Genomic DNA, 19892 nt, shown 5'->3' with positions numbered 1-19892 from the left:
TCGGTGTGAGTGTTCATGTTAGACTATCAACATATTGACAACAGGTGTATCTGCTGAGCTTTGTGAAAAAACCCCCACACTTTTCTGTGTTGGCAAATCCTGTGAGAATCAAGCCCCAGTCCAACGTTCAGGAGGTGGGGCGGGATGTGGGGGGGAAGCTGTGTAGTTTAAAGACTTAGGGTATGAGCCTGCACTTTGCTTTCAGTTTGTTTTTTTAACAACCTAGAAAATTATACACAAAAAGGGTGTTAAAATAAACAACATTATTAACGTTTCAAAGTCAAGCATTCAAAAGTCTGGAAATATCAGAATTAAGATTGCCTCTCGGTCTGATTGCGGAAGTGCAGCGCATTCAGAGTTGCAACTGAAGTCAACAGGAGCAGGGCTTTGAACATATAAAGTGCTATATAATGCCAAGTACTCTGAAAAATCAGGTCCTAGACACCTCAAATCGGGCATCCAAAATTAGTGGAAACTTTTGACCATCATTTCTTTATGCTTGAGTTCCCCATTTGTAAAATGGGGATAGTACTATCTACTGCAGGGGTTGGCAACCTTTCAGAAGTGGTTTGCCGAGTCTTCACTTATTCACTTTAACTTAAGGTTTTGCGTGCCGGTAATACATTTTAACGTTTTTTTAGAAGGTCTCTCTCTATAAGTCTATAATATATAAACTATTGTTGTATGTAAAGTAAACAAGGTTTTCAAAATGTTTAAGAAGCTTAATTTAAAATTAAATTAAAATGCTGATCTTATGCCACCGGCCCACTCAGCCCGCTGCTGGCCTGGGGTTCCGTTCACCTAGTTCAGCAGCAGGCTGAGCGGGGCTTGTGGGACCCCGGCTGGCAAGGGGCCGGCAGCCGGTACCCCAGACCGGGGGTGCAGGTGGGAATGTGGGGTGTGTGTGTGTGTGCAGGAGCTCCCGTTTTGTGCTCAGGGTGGGGGTGGGAATGTGGGGGGGTGCAAGAGTCAGGGCATGGGGTGTGGGAGGGCTGGGTATGTGTGGGGGGTGAAGGAGTCAGAATGGGGGCTGGAGGTATGTGAGAGGATGCAGTGGTCAGGTCAGAGGGCTGTGTGTGGGGGGGTGGGTTCGGGGTCAGGGCAGAGGTCTGGCTGTGTGTGTGTGGGGTCAGGGCAGAGGGCTGGGTGTGGGGGGAGGTTCAGGGGTCAGGGCAGGGACCCCAGACTGGGGGTGCAGGTGGGAATGTGGGGGGATGGGTGCAGGAGCTCCCATTTGGTGCTCAGGGTGGAGGTGGGGATGTGGGGAAGGGTGCAAGAGTCAGGGCATCGGGTGTGGGGGGGCTGTGTGTGGGTGAGGGGGTGCAGGGGTGAGGGCAGAGGGCTGGGTGTGTTGAGGGAGTGCAGGGGTCAGGGCAGAAGGCTGTGTGTGTGTGGGGGGGGGAGTGCAGGGGTCAGGGCAGAAGGCTGGGTGAGTGTGTGGGGGGCTTCATGGGTCAGGACATGGGGCTGGGTGTGGGGGAGGTTCAGGGGTCAGGGCAGAGGGCTGGGTGTGTGGGGGGGTTCAGGGGTCAGGGCAGAGGGCTGGGATGCTCGGCTTGTGGGGGTGCTCACGGCAGGGGGCTGGAGGGGATATGCCCCGTCCCCACCTCTTTCCCCAAGGCCCCATCCCCACCTCTTCTCTGCCTCCTCCCTGGAGCAGCGAGCTTGCTGCGGCTCCGCTCCCCCTCCCTCTCGCAAGGGCGATCATCTGATCGGCGGCAGGGAGAGGGAGTGGGAGTGGGAGGGGCAGGAATGCACCACGCTGGGGGAAGAAGCGGGGAAGGGGGGAGCTTGGCTGCTGGCTGGACCAAGCTTCTGCCTCCTGCCCCCGCAGGAGAGATCTTGGAGGGGGAGGGCTGAGTGGGGCCAGGACCCAGGCAGGCAGCAGCATGCCATCAAAAATTGGCTCGCGTGCCGTCTTTGGCACGTGTGTCGCAGGTTGCCAACCCCTGATCTACTGCCTTTCTTAAGTGCTGTGTTGTGATGATAAATTCATTAATGTTTGTGAAGCACTCCTATATTATAGTGATGACCCCATAGAAAGACCCAGGAGGAAATTACTAAGTCTTTATTCAGAGCAGAGTTTGAATACTATGAAAAAAGTAAGGCCTGAACCACTCATTGAACAATGTGGAGAAAACAAAATATCGAATAGCTACTCAGTAATTGAACGCCATCTGTCCTGTGCACTGAATGAACCAGGGGCCCTTTGGAAAAAATAGTATGTGATCATGTAATTAAAGACAGCATCATAATGCGTATGCCGAATTGCACAGGCAACCTTAATTCTAGTATTTCCTAACTTTTTAGTTTTTAACTTTGCAATCTTATTAATAATCTTATAACATAGGTTTTTACATATATATGGTTTCAACAAGGCAGAAGGGTGTGTATGTGTGTCTCTCTCTCTCTCTATATATATATATACATACACACACCCTTCTGCCTTGTTGAAACCACGCTTGGTATGGGTCTGAGTGGAGTATTAGCTTCAAGGTGATTCAGGGAGACTTGAAGGAATGTGCTTTGGAGCAGACCTTACTGATGCTCCAGCGAACAGAATGTGTTCCCCTTTAGTGCATGCTTGCAGCGAAAGCTCATCATGCTTGTCAGTGTTTGAAATTAGCCATTTTGTGGCAGTATGGCAAACTGGTAAATGTTCCCTTATAGATGCCTCTTGTCCCCTAAAATCTAAGACTTAATTTTAAAAAACTTGTCTCCAAGAGTGAAGAAAACCTTAAAAATGAACCAGATGTAGAACAATGCAATCATGTTTGCCTGAGGCTGCAAGAAGTGATATGGAAAGAAAGCTGTAACAATGGCATGAACAGCCCCAGTTCATTTACAGAGGGTCATCCACTCTGAAGCCTAATGCCAACAGTTTATATAATTACATTGTGAACAGTTTCACTGCTGATTAAAGCACATAAGAAGAGATGAACAGTCATATTACCTAGACTATAAACCCTTTGGGGCAGGGACCATCCTTTTACTATATGTTTGTACAATGTTTAGCACAATGGGGCCTAAGTAATAATAATAATTAATAAATATGAAGCTCTGCACAATCTGCTGTGAGTGGCATCCCATTTAGGAGTTATGAGTGGGTGGAGCTTGGCAAGTCCCACCACTGATTTTTTGAGCCCGGGCCAATGTGTTATCTTGTCTCCTAGTTAGTATTCTCTTACACTCTAGGGAAGAGGTTCTCTACTTCCAGCCTTGTATGCCCATACACCCATGTAGCTGAAGGAAGAATATTTGCCTGTAGAACGTAAGAACAGCCATATTGGGTCAGACCAATGGTCCATCTAACCCAGTACCCTGTCTCTGACAGTGGCCAGTACCAGCTTCTGGCAGTTGGAGGCTTTGGGACACCCAGAGAATGGGGTTGCATTCCTGACCATCTTGGCTAATAACCATTGATAGACCTATCCTTCATGAACTTATCTAATTCTTTTTGGAACCCAGTTATACTTTTGGCTTTTGCAACATCTCCTAGTAATGAGTTCCACAGGTTGACTGTGTGTTGTATGAAGTGATACTTTCTTATGTTTGTTTTCAAACCTGCTGTCTATAAATTTCATTGGGTGATCCCTGGTTCTTGTGTTATCCCTTATTCCCTTATTCACTTTCTCCACACCATTCATGATTGTACAGCTCTCCATCATATCCCCCCTTAGTTCTCTTTTTTTTAAGCTGAACAGTCCCAGTATTTTTTAATCTCTCTTCTTATGAAAGCTATTCCACACCCCTAATCATTTTGGTTGTCATTCTCTGTACCTTTTCCAATTCAAATATATCTTTTTTTGAGATGGGGGACCAGAACTGCACACAGTATTCAAAGTTTGTAAATAGCTTTGTAAAGATCAAAGGCATTGCATACATACAATGTTAATTATTCTTAATTGTCTGCTATCAGTGCACTTTGATGAAAGAATAAACTCTATCTATAGGTTAGGTTGAAAGTCCATATTTATTTTGGATCATGTAGGACCTAATTAAAAAAAAACAAAATATGTCCAGGCTTAATATAATTAATATAATTAACTGCAGTGGTCTGCAAAAAGTTGTGGAAAATTGATTTTTCATGGCACCCTTACAATTGTATGGGTTTCCATAGTGCAGAAGACAGACATAATAATTATTCAGTTGAGCTCATAATGGTTTTGGAAAAGCCATAAGTGTGTAAAAAAGATGCTACTGAACTGACTTCCTTTGTGTTTGAAAGATAATTCAGGATGAAATCTTCATTAGTGAAAGGCCAATAGAGGAATTCATTTTTTTCCATTATCCCTTTTAACATTTAATGAGTTTTCTTTCAAATAGTGGTTTCAAGTGGCACTAATGGATAGCCAGTTACATTCCTAAATGAAACTCTTTCATTCATATTATTCCAAAGATTAATTAACAATAACCTGAATATTAAGAGTAAAGTGATTCTTTTCATATACAAACCTGTAACATTAAGGGGTTGACTTTCCATCGAAGGAAACTCTATTAGGGGAACCTTGTGGAGGCACTTCTGTTCATTTCTGCTAAAAAAAAGAAATGATGGCATAATATGAGCCAGAGATTTTTGCATCATCTCGCTCCATCTCCTGGGTTTCACTGTGCAGGGGGCTATTTTAGCCCAGAGTTTGTGCAGTGCTTTGAGATGATCTATTGGGATAAAAAGTGCTAGAAATACATCAGTTATTACAAATGAAATGCTTACAAAAGCCTTTTCTAAATAGCATTCCTTTCAGTCAACTTGTGTAAAGGAAGCAAAATAATACTGGCTTTGTATTCTTTATCATATTTTTAGTATTTGGCGTAGTAACATGCAGCTTGTAAATTTGTTACAGTTGACTGTATCTCCTAGGATTATCTTATTTTGAAAGCCTATATTAAACATTCTCATCTCCAGTCCATAGACCTGGGAAGCAACTCTGAGTTCTGAAATCTATAAATACACCTATTTACTTTACGCAGAAAGTCAGTTTCCTGGATAGATTCCCATTTTATTTAATCTTGTGGCTCATGGTAATTTATGTTTTTTTCCCAAGTGAATGTTTAAAATATCTTCAGACCATCTAGAATACATACAGGTCTTTTGTTTTTTTAGGTAGATCAATACTTTTGATATGTCTTAACAATGTGCCCCAGTGAACCATCTGAAAGGAAGATGATTAGTGTAAAAAAGGTACAGATAATCTCTAAGGCAGTGTTTCCCAAACTTGGGATGCTGCTTGTGTAGGGAAAGCCCCTAGCGGGCCGGGCCGGTTTGTTTACCTGCCCCGTCCACAGGTTCTGCCGATTGCGGCTCCCACTGGCCGCGGTTTGCTGCTACAGGCCAATGGGAGCTGGTGGAAGCGGCGTGGGCCGAGCCACGATTCGCGGCTCCAGGCCAATGGGAGCTGCTGGAAGCGGCAGCCAGTATGTCCCTTGGCCCGCGCCGCTTCCAGCAGCTCCCATTGGCCTGGAGCAGCGAACCGCAGCCAGTGGGAGCCGCGATCGGCTGAACCTGCGGACGGGGCAGGTAAATCGGCCCGGCCCGGCACGCCAGGGGCTTTCCCTACACAAGCGGTGTCCCAAGTTTGGGAAACACTGTTCTAAGGTAATACATCAGTCAGTAATTTTATCATTTAAATGTTAAAGAATGCATTTGGTATGAAGCAAAGGTCCTGATTCCAGTTATGCCAGTTTTAGTTTTACACCTCTGTAATTCCATTGATTTTAGTGCAGTTACTTGTTACTCACTCTTGATTTATTCCATTGTCAATGAAATCAGAATCATGCCCAATGTCTAAGTGCATTATTATATCATTAAGGTTATTTTGTCTAGTGTAGTCATCCTGATGAGCATTTTTTCCATCCTTGGAAATTACTTCCCAGCATCCATGGAAAACCAGGAATAGTAAAGCACAATGGTGGCAAAAATCCCAACAGAAACAATACCTACTGTACAAAAACTTCTAGGAGTGATTTTGGAAATGTTGTTCTATGTGAGGTGTTTAAGGTGATATACACAGTGTATGCTCTCAGGACCACAGTCTAGATAGGAAGAGAGACAGCTGGGCTTTCAGTTTATGAGATGATCTGTAAAGGGGAGGTCAGAGGCTTCTAAACAATAATTTAATTGTTCAAGGTTGTATAGTACATATCATGTCACGGAGAAGCCTGCACAGCTTCAGAAAACAAAATATTTATTTCTAGCAGATTTGTACCACCATTTTTTCTAAATATATCGATAATATTTTATAATTATTTAGCTGAAAGCAAAATATAAGTAACTATTCTATAAAGAAGTTTTTTTGATTAAAGAAAGGTTTTATTTTTATTTTCAACTTCATGATAGGACACAATTGGATGGCAAGTACAGAAATCAAAGGGAAAAAGGGTATCCAACAGAAGCAACTCTTCACTTGACTATAATTTACTCTAATTACCTTTAAATTCAGCAGATCCACAGCAAAAAATACATTAAATATCCACCTTGTGTATGAAATACCGAATGTGTAAGAGACACATATATAAAAACAATGTAGGATGAGATCTTGGCAGACTAAGCTACTTCTAAGGTCTCTCATGGATGGCAAACTGCTCCTTTCCCCCAGCCAAAAGAAAGCAAATAATACTTTTATGTTTTCAGGATCCTACAGCTTCATGCTAATAGCAAGTCTCTTGCCATGCATGCTAATTAAGATCTCTGTACTAAGCAAAAATGAATTTGTTCTAGGTCATGTCTCATTGTGCTTTGCAGTGTAAACCTATTATGCTCTACAAGTGAAATAAAAATACAAGAAATCAGTAATTTAATTTTTTTTTAAATGATGGAAATTCTCATTTTTTAAAGACAGTTTTTGTCCAAATGTTAAGTCTTCATCCCTCTTTGTAAATTATTAACATTGACAGTGAATCTAATAATGGGAATATGTTTTCAAACACAAAACTACAAACTTTCAAAGGATTCATGGAGATTCAAGGATTCAAAGGATTCATGTTTAGAAGCACCTGAAGACATCCGTTTTTCTGTGCTGCTAGAATGACAGCACTTTCCAAAAGGCATGAAGGACCCTTAATTTTCTTCTCTCTTTCCCTCTAGATCAATTTGAGGCAAGGCTCATTTAGGGCTTGATACTGCATCATTCTAAGCACTGGAAACTTTTCCATTGACTTGAATGGGATCACTGTTAAGCCTTATATGAGTCCCCTGCCAGCTCTGCTATCTCCTGTTCAGATTGACCTGGATGATTTATGGGGGCAAGGGGAAGGGGTTGTTGGGGAAAGCACTAATGAACCTCAGAAGACCGTAAGTCTGAGTCTCTGTTTCCCCACAATTTGTTTAGCCTTTTACACGAGTGCAAAATGAGTGTAAAGTAGGTATAAACTGCTGGTTATCTGATCTGGTAACATTTTGTAATTGTGTAAATTGCTATCCAAGTTCAGAGCAATAATAAATCAGGCCTGATGTGCCTATCTTGGGGGTCAGTTTGGGCAAGAAGTGAGAGCGTCTGTCTACTGGAGTTTTTGAAGTTTAGTATGTTCCCCTAGTTAGGAATGAAGTACACCCTTCTTTTGTTTTTAGAAATGTAAAGGTGACATAAATCGTAAATCACGTTGCTGTTCTTTTTCTGTTTGGCTTGGAAGCTGTTTTCAAAGAAAAGTGCATATAAAAGTTAAAAGTTTGCTACAATAATGTCGCTAACTTGCTAAGAAATCAACCACAGCTGCACTTGTGAGTTCGCCAGATATTGTTGCTACTGGCTGGAAACCAGCCAGTCTCTTAAGAAATCATTACATGTTTACCACTGCTAATACCTCTGTGGTCAGATCCTACAATTTGCATAAAATTTCCAAGTTATCACTGTTATACTAACTATTGTTCACAATTAGAGCTGGTCAAAAATGGGGATAAATATTTCAGCAAAATTATTGAAGGAAAGTGTTGCCCATTTTTCATTAAATCTAGAATCTTCCAAATTTTCTATCCAGCTCTTCCCATGATCTTTGCACAAAACTTCAGTAGAGGTCAATTGAAAGCTCATGGGTGGAACTAGTGTACCACATAGAACCTTAAACTGCTTTGAATTCCCTGGTTGACTATACAACACTCTATGAAGGTGGTCTTACGTGAACATGCCCTTTAACAGAATCCTTTTGAGATTTTGCTATTTGTCTGCTTAGTTTGAAATCAAATTATTATTTATTATTCCATAGCACCTAGTGGCTTCAGCTGGGATCAGGGCCCCATTGTACTAGGCTCTGGACAAACACAGTGAAAGACAGTCCCTGGTCTGAATAGCATGCAATCTAAATAGACAAGATAGACAAAGGGTAAGATAGTGGTACCCAACCTGTTTACCATTGTGGGCCGCATATGCAGAGCTCTCTACGTGTTATGTGGGCCACATCCACACAATGTATATATACCACCTGTATGGCCCTGAGAATGTCACATGGGATGCAGCTGTGTGCTGATTGGGCCACAAGCGGGCTGCGGATTGAGAACGACTGGGATAAGAGGAGAACCAGAGACAGGAGGTAAAGTGACTTGCATAAGGTCATACAGCAGGTCAGTGGCAAAGGTGGAAATAGAACCCAGGCCTCTAGGCTCCTCATTCAGAGGTTTGTACAGTATATCATATTGCCCTGTATCGTAGATCATATTGCCTGACTTCAAGTATTATGTACCCTGGTTTCCAAACAATATTTCTCAATGTTACACTTGAATAAGGTGTGACTTTTCAATTGGTAATATTAAAAATGTGGGTGATTTGTTGGCTCAGGGGACGGGTAATTGGATGAGGAAGGTGTGGCCTTTAGGTAATGGTTTGTCCTGGTCAATTAGGATAGACAGTCTTTACTATCTTGTTGCTGTTCACTGGCTCATGTGCATATGCTAGTGGTTTCATCCCAATCCTAGTGGACTGAGGTTCATGTGAAAATTGGCATTGCTTGCACTGTACTTGTTATACTATTAGAGCCATTAATCTACCCACTTTTACAATCATTAAATTATTATTGTTTAAAAACAGATTGATGTACTTAAAAGTGAAGGAAAGCTGTAATACTGACATCGTGTTTTAAAGTGTATGGCATAGTTTTGATTAGTAAAGGGTAAGCTTAAAGTATTGCAGTATGTGAATATTGAAATAGTAGCCAAATATGTTGCAGCATTATTGAAACTATGTACCCCCAAGCAAACTTATTATCAGATAACCTATATTGCTATGAATTTGTAGGCAAAAAGGCCTCCACAAATATACAAGTGGCACCATTACACTGTTTGCCATTTGAAAATAGTTACTAATTCTAGCGGCATTTTCCCATGACATGTACAGGGAATATCCCTTAAACTAATAAAACGTTACAAAACAGGAACAACTATTAAGCGTTCACACTGTATAATCACAACAAAGAGTTGCTGTCGCAGAAGTTTATCCCAGAAGTTCCTTCTTGCCTGGCACATCGTTTGAAATAGTCCTTTGAAGCTCATATCATTTCCGAGGGTTTACACTGGCCATCATCTCCCTAGAGAAGTTACAGACTATCCCATAATAATACATAAACTTTATATTTATAATACAGTGAACTCCAAAGCTATTTAAATTTAATTCAGTGAGATCTCCCAAAGATTGCAGGAAATTACCACTTCTGTCACAGGCTCCTTCTACCTCTCCATTTGCTTAAATACACCAGCAATTGTCTGTCTGTAAATGTCTGAGTCCAACTTTCGAAGCCAGGAGTTTCAAATAAGTAGGAACTATGGGGCAGCCGTTTAACATCCGAGAGTGTCTCATTTAGCCTAGTTACTAGAGACTTTTGTGGGGAAAGCTTTGGGAATATATTTATGAAGCAAGGAAATACACAATATCCTAAAGTATGTGGAATGTGGTGGTATCAATCCGTATCAGACACAGATACTAAAACTGTTTATAGATGGCTTTTACCACTTTTTCACAGCACAGTGTTCTCCCAGATTACAGTGACATTTTCAATGCATGGCAGAATTAAGTTTTTACCAGCTTGTGTGAGAGTGTAATATTTTTAAGGATGTCTGTTTCATTTCCAAATGCATGTGTGTTCTACTTTATGCTTTGGCACACAAAGGACTAGAGGGCGTAAGGGAAAGTTTCAGAGTGTGTTGGAGATTTCATTTTCTGCTTCTCAGCTTGGATCAGGAGTCATTGAAACTTGCTATCCTGTGGACTGGCTGATCTGGCCTCACCTAGGGAATGAATGAGGGGACTGGGCAGCAGGCATTATTTTGCGGTACAAGAGGAAGATGTTAAATGGACACTGCCAATTTAAACATGATACTTCTGCCTGCTTTTTAAAAAACCTCCTGTTTGTTCAAATAACCCCTAAGGCTAGCACAACTGATGGATGACGGAGAAAATATATTTTTCTTTTTATCACTTTATTTTGTTTTTTGCATTTGGCAGTCAGTATTCCCTGTTTATGTATGGCTCTTTGTCAGCCCTTATGGGAATGTCCTGTAGAGCTCAATAGAAAATGATAGCCTTTCAGCAGTTTAACTGAACCATCCTATAGAATACCATATAGGATGGTTTTAACTTCAGGTCTTCCACTGACTTATTGCATTGCTCTGAGCAAACCACTCTACTTGTTTGTGTTGTCCACAAAATGAACATAATAATATTTACTGCACATAGCAGTTGTGACAAATCAGTCATTAATTAAAGTTTGTACAGATCCTTGGATTGTATACTGTAGCTGTTGCCCTGGAATAGGAAAATAAGGTTGAAGAAGAGTAGAGGAAGGCAAGGATGAAAAAGAGGAAGATGGCTCAAAGACTTCCAGTGAATACTAACTTCAGATTGGCAGAGATTTTTGATGACTAACCAGAGTGTAAATTCAGAGTAACTTCTTTGAAGGCAATAGAAATACACAATTTGAGATCAGAATCAGGCCCCACACACTTAAGCACCATATATGTCATCTAAGAATTTGGCCCCAAGGTTTTCACAGGAGTGCTAGTTCCTTAATAGATGAATATTTTAAAAATATTACAGTGTGGTTTCTGAACAAGAATACATACTTCTCAGAGCTTTCTGCCCTTTAATAGAAATATTTCCATTCTCTTATGGCTGTCTAATGCAACTGTAATTTGTGATTGCTTGTTTAATTCCTATCTCTCATGTAAAGAATTAGCATGTTACATAATTTCATTTTTAAATAGATGAATGCCAATTCGAGGAACTTAGAATCTAAAATACAATCTAACATAATTTTGATTTGATCAGAGGACCATCACTTTATGATGTTTGTTAGAGAGATGCATTATTCTATTGCTGGGAAGGGGATTGGAGGATTTTATCAGTAGATCTATACCATGCTTTATACTTTTTTCACCCATTGGCCAATGGAAACTAAGAGCACGTAAAATAATTGGCTGATAACAGTAAACTTGTCTCGACTTACCTATGATTCTGCTATCACCCCGCTATAACAAAAGCCTTTCATTCTTACTAGGAATACTAGTAATTCATTCTTACTAGTGGCTCCTTTTTGTTTGTAAACTAGAAGGATGATGGCTCCAAACTTGAGAAGATAAATGTCTCTCTCCTTACCTTAATCCATGGGACTCACATGACCTTTGCTGAGTCACTATTAGGATCTACCTCATCATTTTCTTCCTTATGATTTCTTCTAATTCTGTGGTTTTTCCTGAACAATTCTTTCCCTGGATTTTTTTTTTCATCACTTGAAAAAGTGTAATTCACCAGTTCTCTTCTAAACTTGCCTGCCTCTTTTGTTTTCCTTTGTTTTTCTGAAGTGCTATACTTAGATGTGTATAGACAGAAGAATATTTTTTCTTTTTAATAAAGTATGTGTGACCCTCCACACTGTAAGGTATTATTTTAATGCCTTGAGAGATCACATTAGTTTTCTGAATTGAAATATAATCTAGTGTATAAATTAAAGCACACAAAGACTTATAAATACCCCTTCTTTTATCACCATTCCTACAAGCAACACTGTGTCTCTCTCAATAATCACCACAGGCAAGCCCACACAAGGAGAATTAATCACTGTAAAAATAACTGTATTCAGAAAAGAAGGGGGGGGTATATGCAAAACATGAGAAATACCAAACCAAAGCCATCTGATGAAACACACTAGAACTTCAATAGCTGAAAACAGTTTGTGCCCAATTACATGTCCACCTCATAAGAAAGCAGTGCCCAGTAATGATGAGCTAATATGGGGCCAGATTATGTCTGGCCCTTTTCACAGGTGCATGGGGGGAAAGTGCAAGAAGTCCTTCCCATAGTTTCCACCCCCCATGTCAGGGCCAGAGACTGTAATTGTTCCTGCACTTAGGGAGCACAAGGACTGCTCCTTCTTTGTTCCCATGAAGGTGCTTGTTGCCCAAAGGTGGTGGGACTGGGACCATTTCACCCCTCTGCACCAACGTGAGGATAGTGCAACCGTGCATATTGCTCAGGCATACTGGAGAGCTCAGGGAGGGCAGAACACCGAGAAGCATGGGAGTCCGCTATAGCTCTACTGCCCTTAAGACAGGGTTGTGCCTAAAAGGCACAATTGACCCCACAGGAAGAACAACATTGATTGTAGTGAAAAATCCTATTATCTTTCAGCCCAGAGAAAAGAAGCAGTCGGGCTAGACAGCTGGCTGCTTATCAGGCAAGCTGCTGACTCAGTGTTCAAACTGAAAGAAACACTTGATGTTATATTTATGGAAATAAAGTGAGGGTTTGTTGTTCTCTCTTCCTACTTTCCTTTTCATTTTATTTTCACCTTTTTTAACCTGGCAGCAGTATGAAATGTGCATCTGGCATGGGCATCAACAATAGCCCTGCTTGAAAGGTTAGCAGTTGCCTAGGGCCTTTTCTTCACTAGAAAAAAAAAAAGATGCGTTTTTACCAAGCTTTAGGTGATACACTTGGTAAAACCCCAGTGAGGACAAGGCAGTTTGTAGTTCTCACGCCTGTTAACGGGTTGAAGTAAACCTTAGACCCCCTCCAGTGTTTAGCTTGACCTGCACATGTGAAAAGAATAAACTGCTTTGTCTTCAATGGGATTTTACCATATGTTAGCTAGAGCACACATTTTTTTCTAGTGTGGATACATTGTTAGAGAGGGAGGGGCTTAATGGGGGCTGAGATTTTTGTATAATAACAGGATGTCTTGATTTATTTATTAAGAGTGTGTTGCTGGAGGTTGTGTCTTATTTATTGAAGGTTGTTAGGGATATGCAGACATGCTGGGTTTAATTGCTGGTTTGCTTTGTTTGGGTTGCCTACAGTTTTCAGATAAATGTTTTTTTCCCTTATAAATAGCAATAAATAATTACAATAAATGTTACCTAAGTTTTTGTGGCATTGTCCTAGGAGCACTCTCAGAATGAAACAGCAGCACAGATTTGTTGTTATTTCTTTATTATTTGTATTGTGTTAGTGCCTAGAAGCCAGTTGTGCTAGGCACTATACAAACTATGAAATAATATGTCTATTAAAAAAATCTTCAGAACAAACCTATATTGAAGTATATTCTCTTTATCTTATTTCTTGCAGTTTTCCAGTCTATTGGATATTAAGAATAACCCATTCTAAAATGTTACACTCTGTCTTTATTATCTGAATAACTCCTTCTGTGAGATTGTTTATTGTTAAAGGAGATTTTTTTCTCCCAATGATTTATGGTTTTCAGGATAAGAGTGGGAGTAGAAGTTTTGTACTAAGCCTTAATTACAGTGAAATATGGAACAGATCTCTTCTTAGTGTAATTTAAATGTTGAACATTAACCAACTTCTCAAAGGTGGAGCCAACAAACTTATTTCATTTAAAAGACATATTCCAGATTATAAGTAATTGACTTATATATTCAGTGCATAAGTCTTAATTCTTGATGACAGTATTTTCCTTCTGTTTTCTTTTAGGAAAGAGGCACAATTGGATGAAGAAGGACAGTTTCTAGTCAGAATAATTTATGATGATTCCAAAACATATGATCTGGTTGCAGCAGCAAGCAAAGTCCTTAGTGAGTAATATGGCTATCTTTTAGAAATTATACCTGCTTTTAATGGGTCAGGCCTCCTGTAGTGAGGTCACTACTTTCTCTGTAACTTTAATGCATTAGTTTGCTAGTAAATTATATATGTAAGATTAATAAAGACACAAATATGTGCAACAGGGGGATTTAACACAGAGGAAGTGAAAGTGTGGTTATGATTAGAAAAAAGACTGGCTCAGAAAACGAGTTATTGCTCTTCATGTTTATTTAAAATCAGTTTCTTCTTTCTATATTTTTAGAATGAATGTAATGCTTATGATATATGTAAGAGTGCTAGCTCATGAAAGTGAAAACCTTTTTTTATGCACAAGACATATATAATATTACATGCAATGGCAGTGCACTACAGTGTGCCACCATGTCCCCCCTCCTTCCTTCCCTCCCTTCAATGTACTGTACCTCAACCACCTGATGACCTCTAGATAGTATAGTTCAGTCTCCATGTCCTTTTAATCATTGGCTTCTCTGCTGAAATTACTAACAAGGGTGACCAATATGACAATGTTTTTGTGAAGGGCACACCTCATTCCACCTAGGTCATCAATCTGGATAGCATTGACTCAGCTACTGCAGCTCTGAGCTGGAATTAGAAAGGTACACCTCTACCCAAATATAACGCGACCCGATATAACACGAATTCGGATATAACGCGGTAAAGCAGTGCTCCGGGGGCGAGGCCGCGCACTCCGGTGGATCAAAGCAAGTTCGATATAACACAGTTCCACCTATAACGTGGTAAGATTTTTTGGCTCCCGAGGACAGCGTTATATTGAGGTAGAGGTGTAGTATTATCCCTATTATCTTATTTGCACTCTATCTCTGCAGTGAGAGTGAATCAGCAACCAGCCACTGAACCCATAAGACCATGGCTTCTGGGGAAGAATGCACTGTTTTTGCATAGATAAATCTGGCTTGCATTGATCTTTGGGGTTCTGTGGGGTTAGAGGTGAAACCACTGCTTATTACTGAGTAGAGGAATAGTTGTTGGGAGGGAGGAAAAGTGGATGGAAAAATTACCTGGATATTTTTTTTTCTGTGGTGGGGTTGATCTGGTCTACTGCTTTTGGAGCATGTTCTCTGGATTGCAGATAGAAAATACAATATGCAAAATAACTCATTTTACATTATAATTATTGTATCATAAAATGGAGTCTAAAATTACTAGCAAAGTACAAACAAATGCATGCCTTAAATGAATCAAGTTTTCTGTATTTTAAATAGATCTTAATGCTGGGGAAATCCTTCAAATGTTTGGGAAGATGTTTTTTGTATTCTGTCAAGAATCTGGTTATGACACAATCCTACGTGTCTTGGGCTCAAATGTCAGAGAATTTTTGCAGGTAAGAATTTTGTGCCAAGCAACTTAAAGTAGGTAGCACTGGACAGGCAGAATTGGGCCTTGTGGGTAGAGCACTGGCTTGGGAGTTGGGAAGCTTGGGTTTTGTTCGGATCTCTATCACTGGCCTGGTGGGTGACCTTAGTAAATTGCTTCCTTTCTCTTTCCCTGATGTAGAGTTTCATTCCTCAGGACAATTTTGGCAGTACACCCCCTATTGCATATGCCTTTTGATGCAGTCTTTAATTACATGATCACATACAATATTTTGCACAGGACCCCTTAGTTCTTCAATGCACAGAATGGAGATAGCAGGGGGCAGAACTAAGGTTGCAGAGGCAACAATAAATCTGGCATTTCCTAATTTTCAACTGCTTGACTTTGCAACCTAAGTAACAGTCTTTTAACATAGTTTTTCTTTATGCAATATGATACACTGTTCCTTTCCGAATAGATGTGTAATGACATGTTGGACCACATTTGCTTCTGGTGTCAATGGGTGCAGCTTACTAACTGACACTAGCAGAAAATTTGGTCTAGTGACTGATGGGCTCTTTCTCCTCCAGAGGCCCGTCTGACTAAATACTGCAGATACTGATTATTTCTATATGTGCAATATTCGGCTTCTTTGAGAAGTACAAGCTGTTACTTCTGTCTCATAGCTCATCTGCAAGCCAAGAGAGTCAGTCCTTGTCCACATGTTGAGGAATGGGGTAGAGCAAAGATGATTTTATACTACTTTTGTGCTGCCCCAATCTCTCAGGACAGTGTGAATTTATGTTGTTGTTTCTGTTGAAAAATGAAAATCCATTTTGCATCATTAGTGTGGAGGAAATCTATTCAGTTCTAGAGGAGCTGATCTAGGTGTGGGATAAAATTGTGATTTTTTTTTTTTTTTGGTTCCAAGGAAATTGTTTGCATGAAAACAGTTTGGATTTTGAATTTCAAATTCAGAATGTACAGAGCTCTCAGTGAGAAACATATACTCTAATAAGTTTAAAGCACATGGACTGATTCAGACATTGGGAAGATTTTCAAATGCATAAATTATTATTGCAATTGACTTCCAATGTGAGTTGGGCACCTAACTGCCATCTGTGCCTTTGGAAATCTCGTCCATAATAAAGAAGTGAAAAGAGTGTGATGCATAGTTTGTTGTTTATTTTTCTTCCTGATTTAAGGGCTCTCTGACTACAGTTATTCAGTTGCTTTTGCATATATCTGGATGCCTTCACTGAGACCTAGATCACACCAAGACCTCCCCAGACCCTGGCATACCAACCATTACTTGCAATACCTCTTTGATCTGACCACTTGGGAGCCTGACTGGATCTCTGTATATTCCCAGCATAGGGCACCACATACAATTAACAACAAGGAGAGATGCTATCAAAACCTCTTTTTCAAACAGTTCATTATTCTAACTTGCAGAACAACCTCCATCAATAATTTTGTACTCTAGTTGAGTACACAAGCTGCACCTGGCACAGGCCTATAGGAATATGCAGCCTTCAGCAGACCATAATATACTGCCAGTCTGCAATCCCTGGGTGAGCAAGATTTGATAGGGTAGAAACAGACCAAATTAAAATCCATAGCTGACTTGTTCCCTCCTCATCTTGGGAACAGACTAATGGGCAAGCTCTCCTTCCCCTTTCCATTCTTCACCAGATGAGAAAATTGAAGGTAAGATTGTAATGCAGGAAAACCTCAGTAGTCACATTACATTTGTATTCTTGTAACTTTAACATTTGAGACTGCCATTTGTTGGAATTCCAGTTTGAACAGATGACATTGGCCGTTTGCACTTTTGTAAATATAAACAGGAAGAATATAATGAGTATTTGCACTGACAACATTAGGTTGGTTTTTGTAGCTGCAATTATGAAGCTCAGTTCCAGTTATCCATGATTTATTGTTACTGCTCTTAGAAGTCATGCTAGTAGATGATCCTAATTATTATTTGTATAACAAAAGTGCTCATAAGCCACAATACAGATGGGGGTCCATTGTGCTGAGCTCTGTAGAAACACATAATAAAAGACAGTCCCAATACTTAGATCTAAATGACAATCTATACTGAGCCCACAGTATAACAAGCAATCAAAAGTGTTTGGTTTTTAAACCCTGTGAAAATAATCTTGACTATTATGTTTCCTGTTCCTTGGAATCAGTCTTAAAGGAGATTGTTTATAGGAAAGCCACAGACATATAAAGACATATAAGGAGAGGCACATTTAAAGAAACTACAAAAGGGCAATACTTAGACATAAATTAAAGTATTTTTCCCTCACTGTACAACATGGTCCTGAAAAAATTGCTAGTCATGTTAAATTAAAAGAGAATATGGCACAGAGAGGCAGCATGAAGAGAGATGCAACCTAAGAACTCCCAAATGTGCTTTTATGTTAAAAACTACCTAAAGAAAATCAATCAGACTCATAAGTAGTGGTTAATACCAGATCCTTCAGGGAATTGTTCAGTTGTCTGTTGAATTAATTGTAAAAGCAGTGCAGTACAGTAAATCTATAATTTATTTCTCTTCACTAAAAGAATCCACATACATAATATAGCACATAAATACCTGAGCAGCATTACTGTGAGTTTGAAAGGCAATCACACTCAAATAGTTTCTATTAGTTTCCAATTTGGTTTATGATTATTGGTCCAGATTCTCTCCTGCACTGAGATCCATTTGTCAGAGAAGAAAGGCATCATCAGAGACCTGATTACAGTTCTGTGATTTGAAAGTTGTAGCCCCTCCCCAGCCCTGACATAAATTACAGCAGCCTGGTAGCCAGAAACTGGCCTATTACTGTAAGTGTTTTGGTAGTTCTTAGAAACCCCAGTGGGGATCAAGGCCCCATTGTGCCAAGCACCGTACACACACACACAAAGATGTCCCATCTCCTATTGAATTTACAATCTTAACATATGCTGAGAGACACTACATACATACAGCAAACAAGGCTATGGTGTTGGAGGAGAGGATGACAAGATAATAGTGAAATTATTGTTTAGCATAATAAGCAGTAGTCACAGAATACCAACTGCCTAGCCCATAGGAATTGATCTCCATGCAAACAGTATATTGATATGTGCAAGGCTGACCAAATATAACATAACTTTACAAAATATATGTGAAATATTCACAAGAAGAACTGCAAAGATTAAATAAAAAATGTAAGACTACCTGCTAAAGATCTCTAAGGGACAGATTCTGATGCTCTTACTCATGTTGTGTAAGAGCATCAGGAAAAGGAATTACATTGATTTCAACAGGACTAGTGGCTGAGTGAATTGTGAGTAAGGGTTTTGGAATTTGGTGCTAATATTTTATAGAAAAACAGTACTTGGAATACATCTTATGCCCTTTTCCATAATATTGGACTCAAACGCCTTTTGAGACTGTTCAAGTGTGGATGACTCTGTGTATAGGAAAATGACCCTTCTTTTCTGAGTCTCTTCTTAATAGACATCTTCCAAAAGGTCTACATACCCAAGCTGCTCCTGGGGAGCACATACTGGAACAGCAGCTCACCATTCTTTCAGGCAGTCCACAGTGTACTTCCCCTCTGTGCACCTGGCTAGCTCTCTAGCTGTGCTCTCACCCACACTCTTTCAAGCTACTACAGACCTGGTCTCCACCCCCCAAGAGGAATGTTCCTGGTCTCTGCAAAGATCTGCAAGGGGTTGGATCCATGTATCTTCTTCTCCCTTGTATTCCCATTAATGGCTGGACTCTGAGCTCACAGATTTTTGCCTCTTACGTTTTAATTTGATGTAGTGATATATCAATGCAATAAAAATACAAATTTATAACAAACTAAAAAAAGTGAAGGAGGATGTTCCAGGATGCATGCATCCCAAGGAATTCATTTATAAGAGACTCATTTCCTTTGGAGGCCTCCCAAGAAAAGTAGCAGCTGTTCACGCCACCTTCACAACTTTGAAGATCTACAGATGTTAAGAAAAGGGAGATGATCCAACCTGCACATTTAAAACATCTTCATTGTACCTCTCCCTGACCTGGCAAAAATCACAAAACAATCCCCAGTGCTAGAAAGTCTTAAGGGTGGGGGGGAGGAATGTGGGGTCATGCTAAGGACCCAGTAAGTGAAGAGGGTGCATAATCTTGACAAATGTATTGGTAGATGATTACCTGGGTTGTGACACTATTCAGCCAGTCTGATTGTCCTTTCTATCTAAGCCATTACACCGTGAATAGTAAAATGGAGTCATGATAATGATTCCATAGTTAAGGTTGTAGCTGGCATAATATTCTAAGTCTGATTTTGATTCTACTTTCCCCTCTAACCTCCTTATAAAATCTGCTTTCCAATTTCTCAAGCAGGTTTCCTATCCAGAGAAGAATTTACTTTTGCCAAAGTTTGAGATTAATCAAACGACATGTCTGGGACATATGGAGAGTTTGAAAAAGTGGAGTTTTTTTTTTTTTTTTAAAAGGTCTCACTTTTTAAAAATGCTTTGTTTCAGCTATAACCTGATCTA

The 19892-nt window shown here is 40.0% G+C and overlaps 1 protein-coding gene across 3 annotated transcripts in view; it reads left to right on the top strand.

Annotated features, from left to right (window-relative positions):
• Positions 1-19892, top strand: part of GUCY1B1 (guanylate cyclase 1 soluble subunit beta 1) — a 56358-nt gene that overhangs the window by 8558 nt on the left and 27908 nt on the right. For all 3 annotated transcript variants that reach the window (XR_008445091.1, XM_054029877.1, XM_054029878.1), the window contains exons 3-4: positions 13911-14011; positions 15266-15384. Coding sequence is in view for 2 of the 3 variants with exons in the window: in XM_054029877.1 (XP_053885852.1) it covers positions 13911-14011; positions 15266-15384 (220 nt within the window). In the remaining variant the exon portion in view is untranslated. The remainder of the gene's footprint in view (positions 1-13910; positions 14012-15265; positions 15385-19892) is intronic.

This window comes from Malaclemys terrapin, chromosome 5 (assembly GCF_027887155.1).
Source record: "Malaclemys terrapin pileata isolate rMalTer1 chromosome 5, rMalTer1.hap1, whole genome shotgun sequence".
NCBI classification, from domain to species: Eukaryota; Metazoa; Chordata; order Testudines; family Emydidae; genus Malaclemys; species Malaclemys terrapin.
Note: the sequence above shows the minus strand (reverse complement) of the source record. Positions and strands in the feature narration are given on the sequence as shown.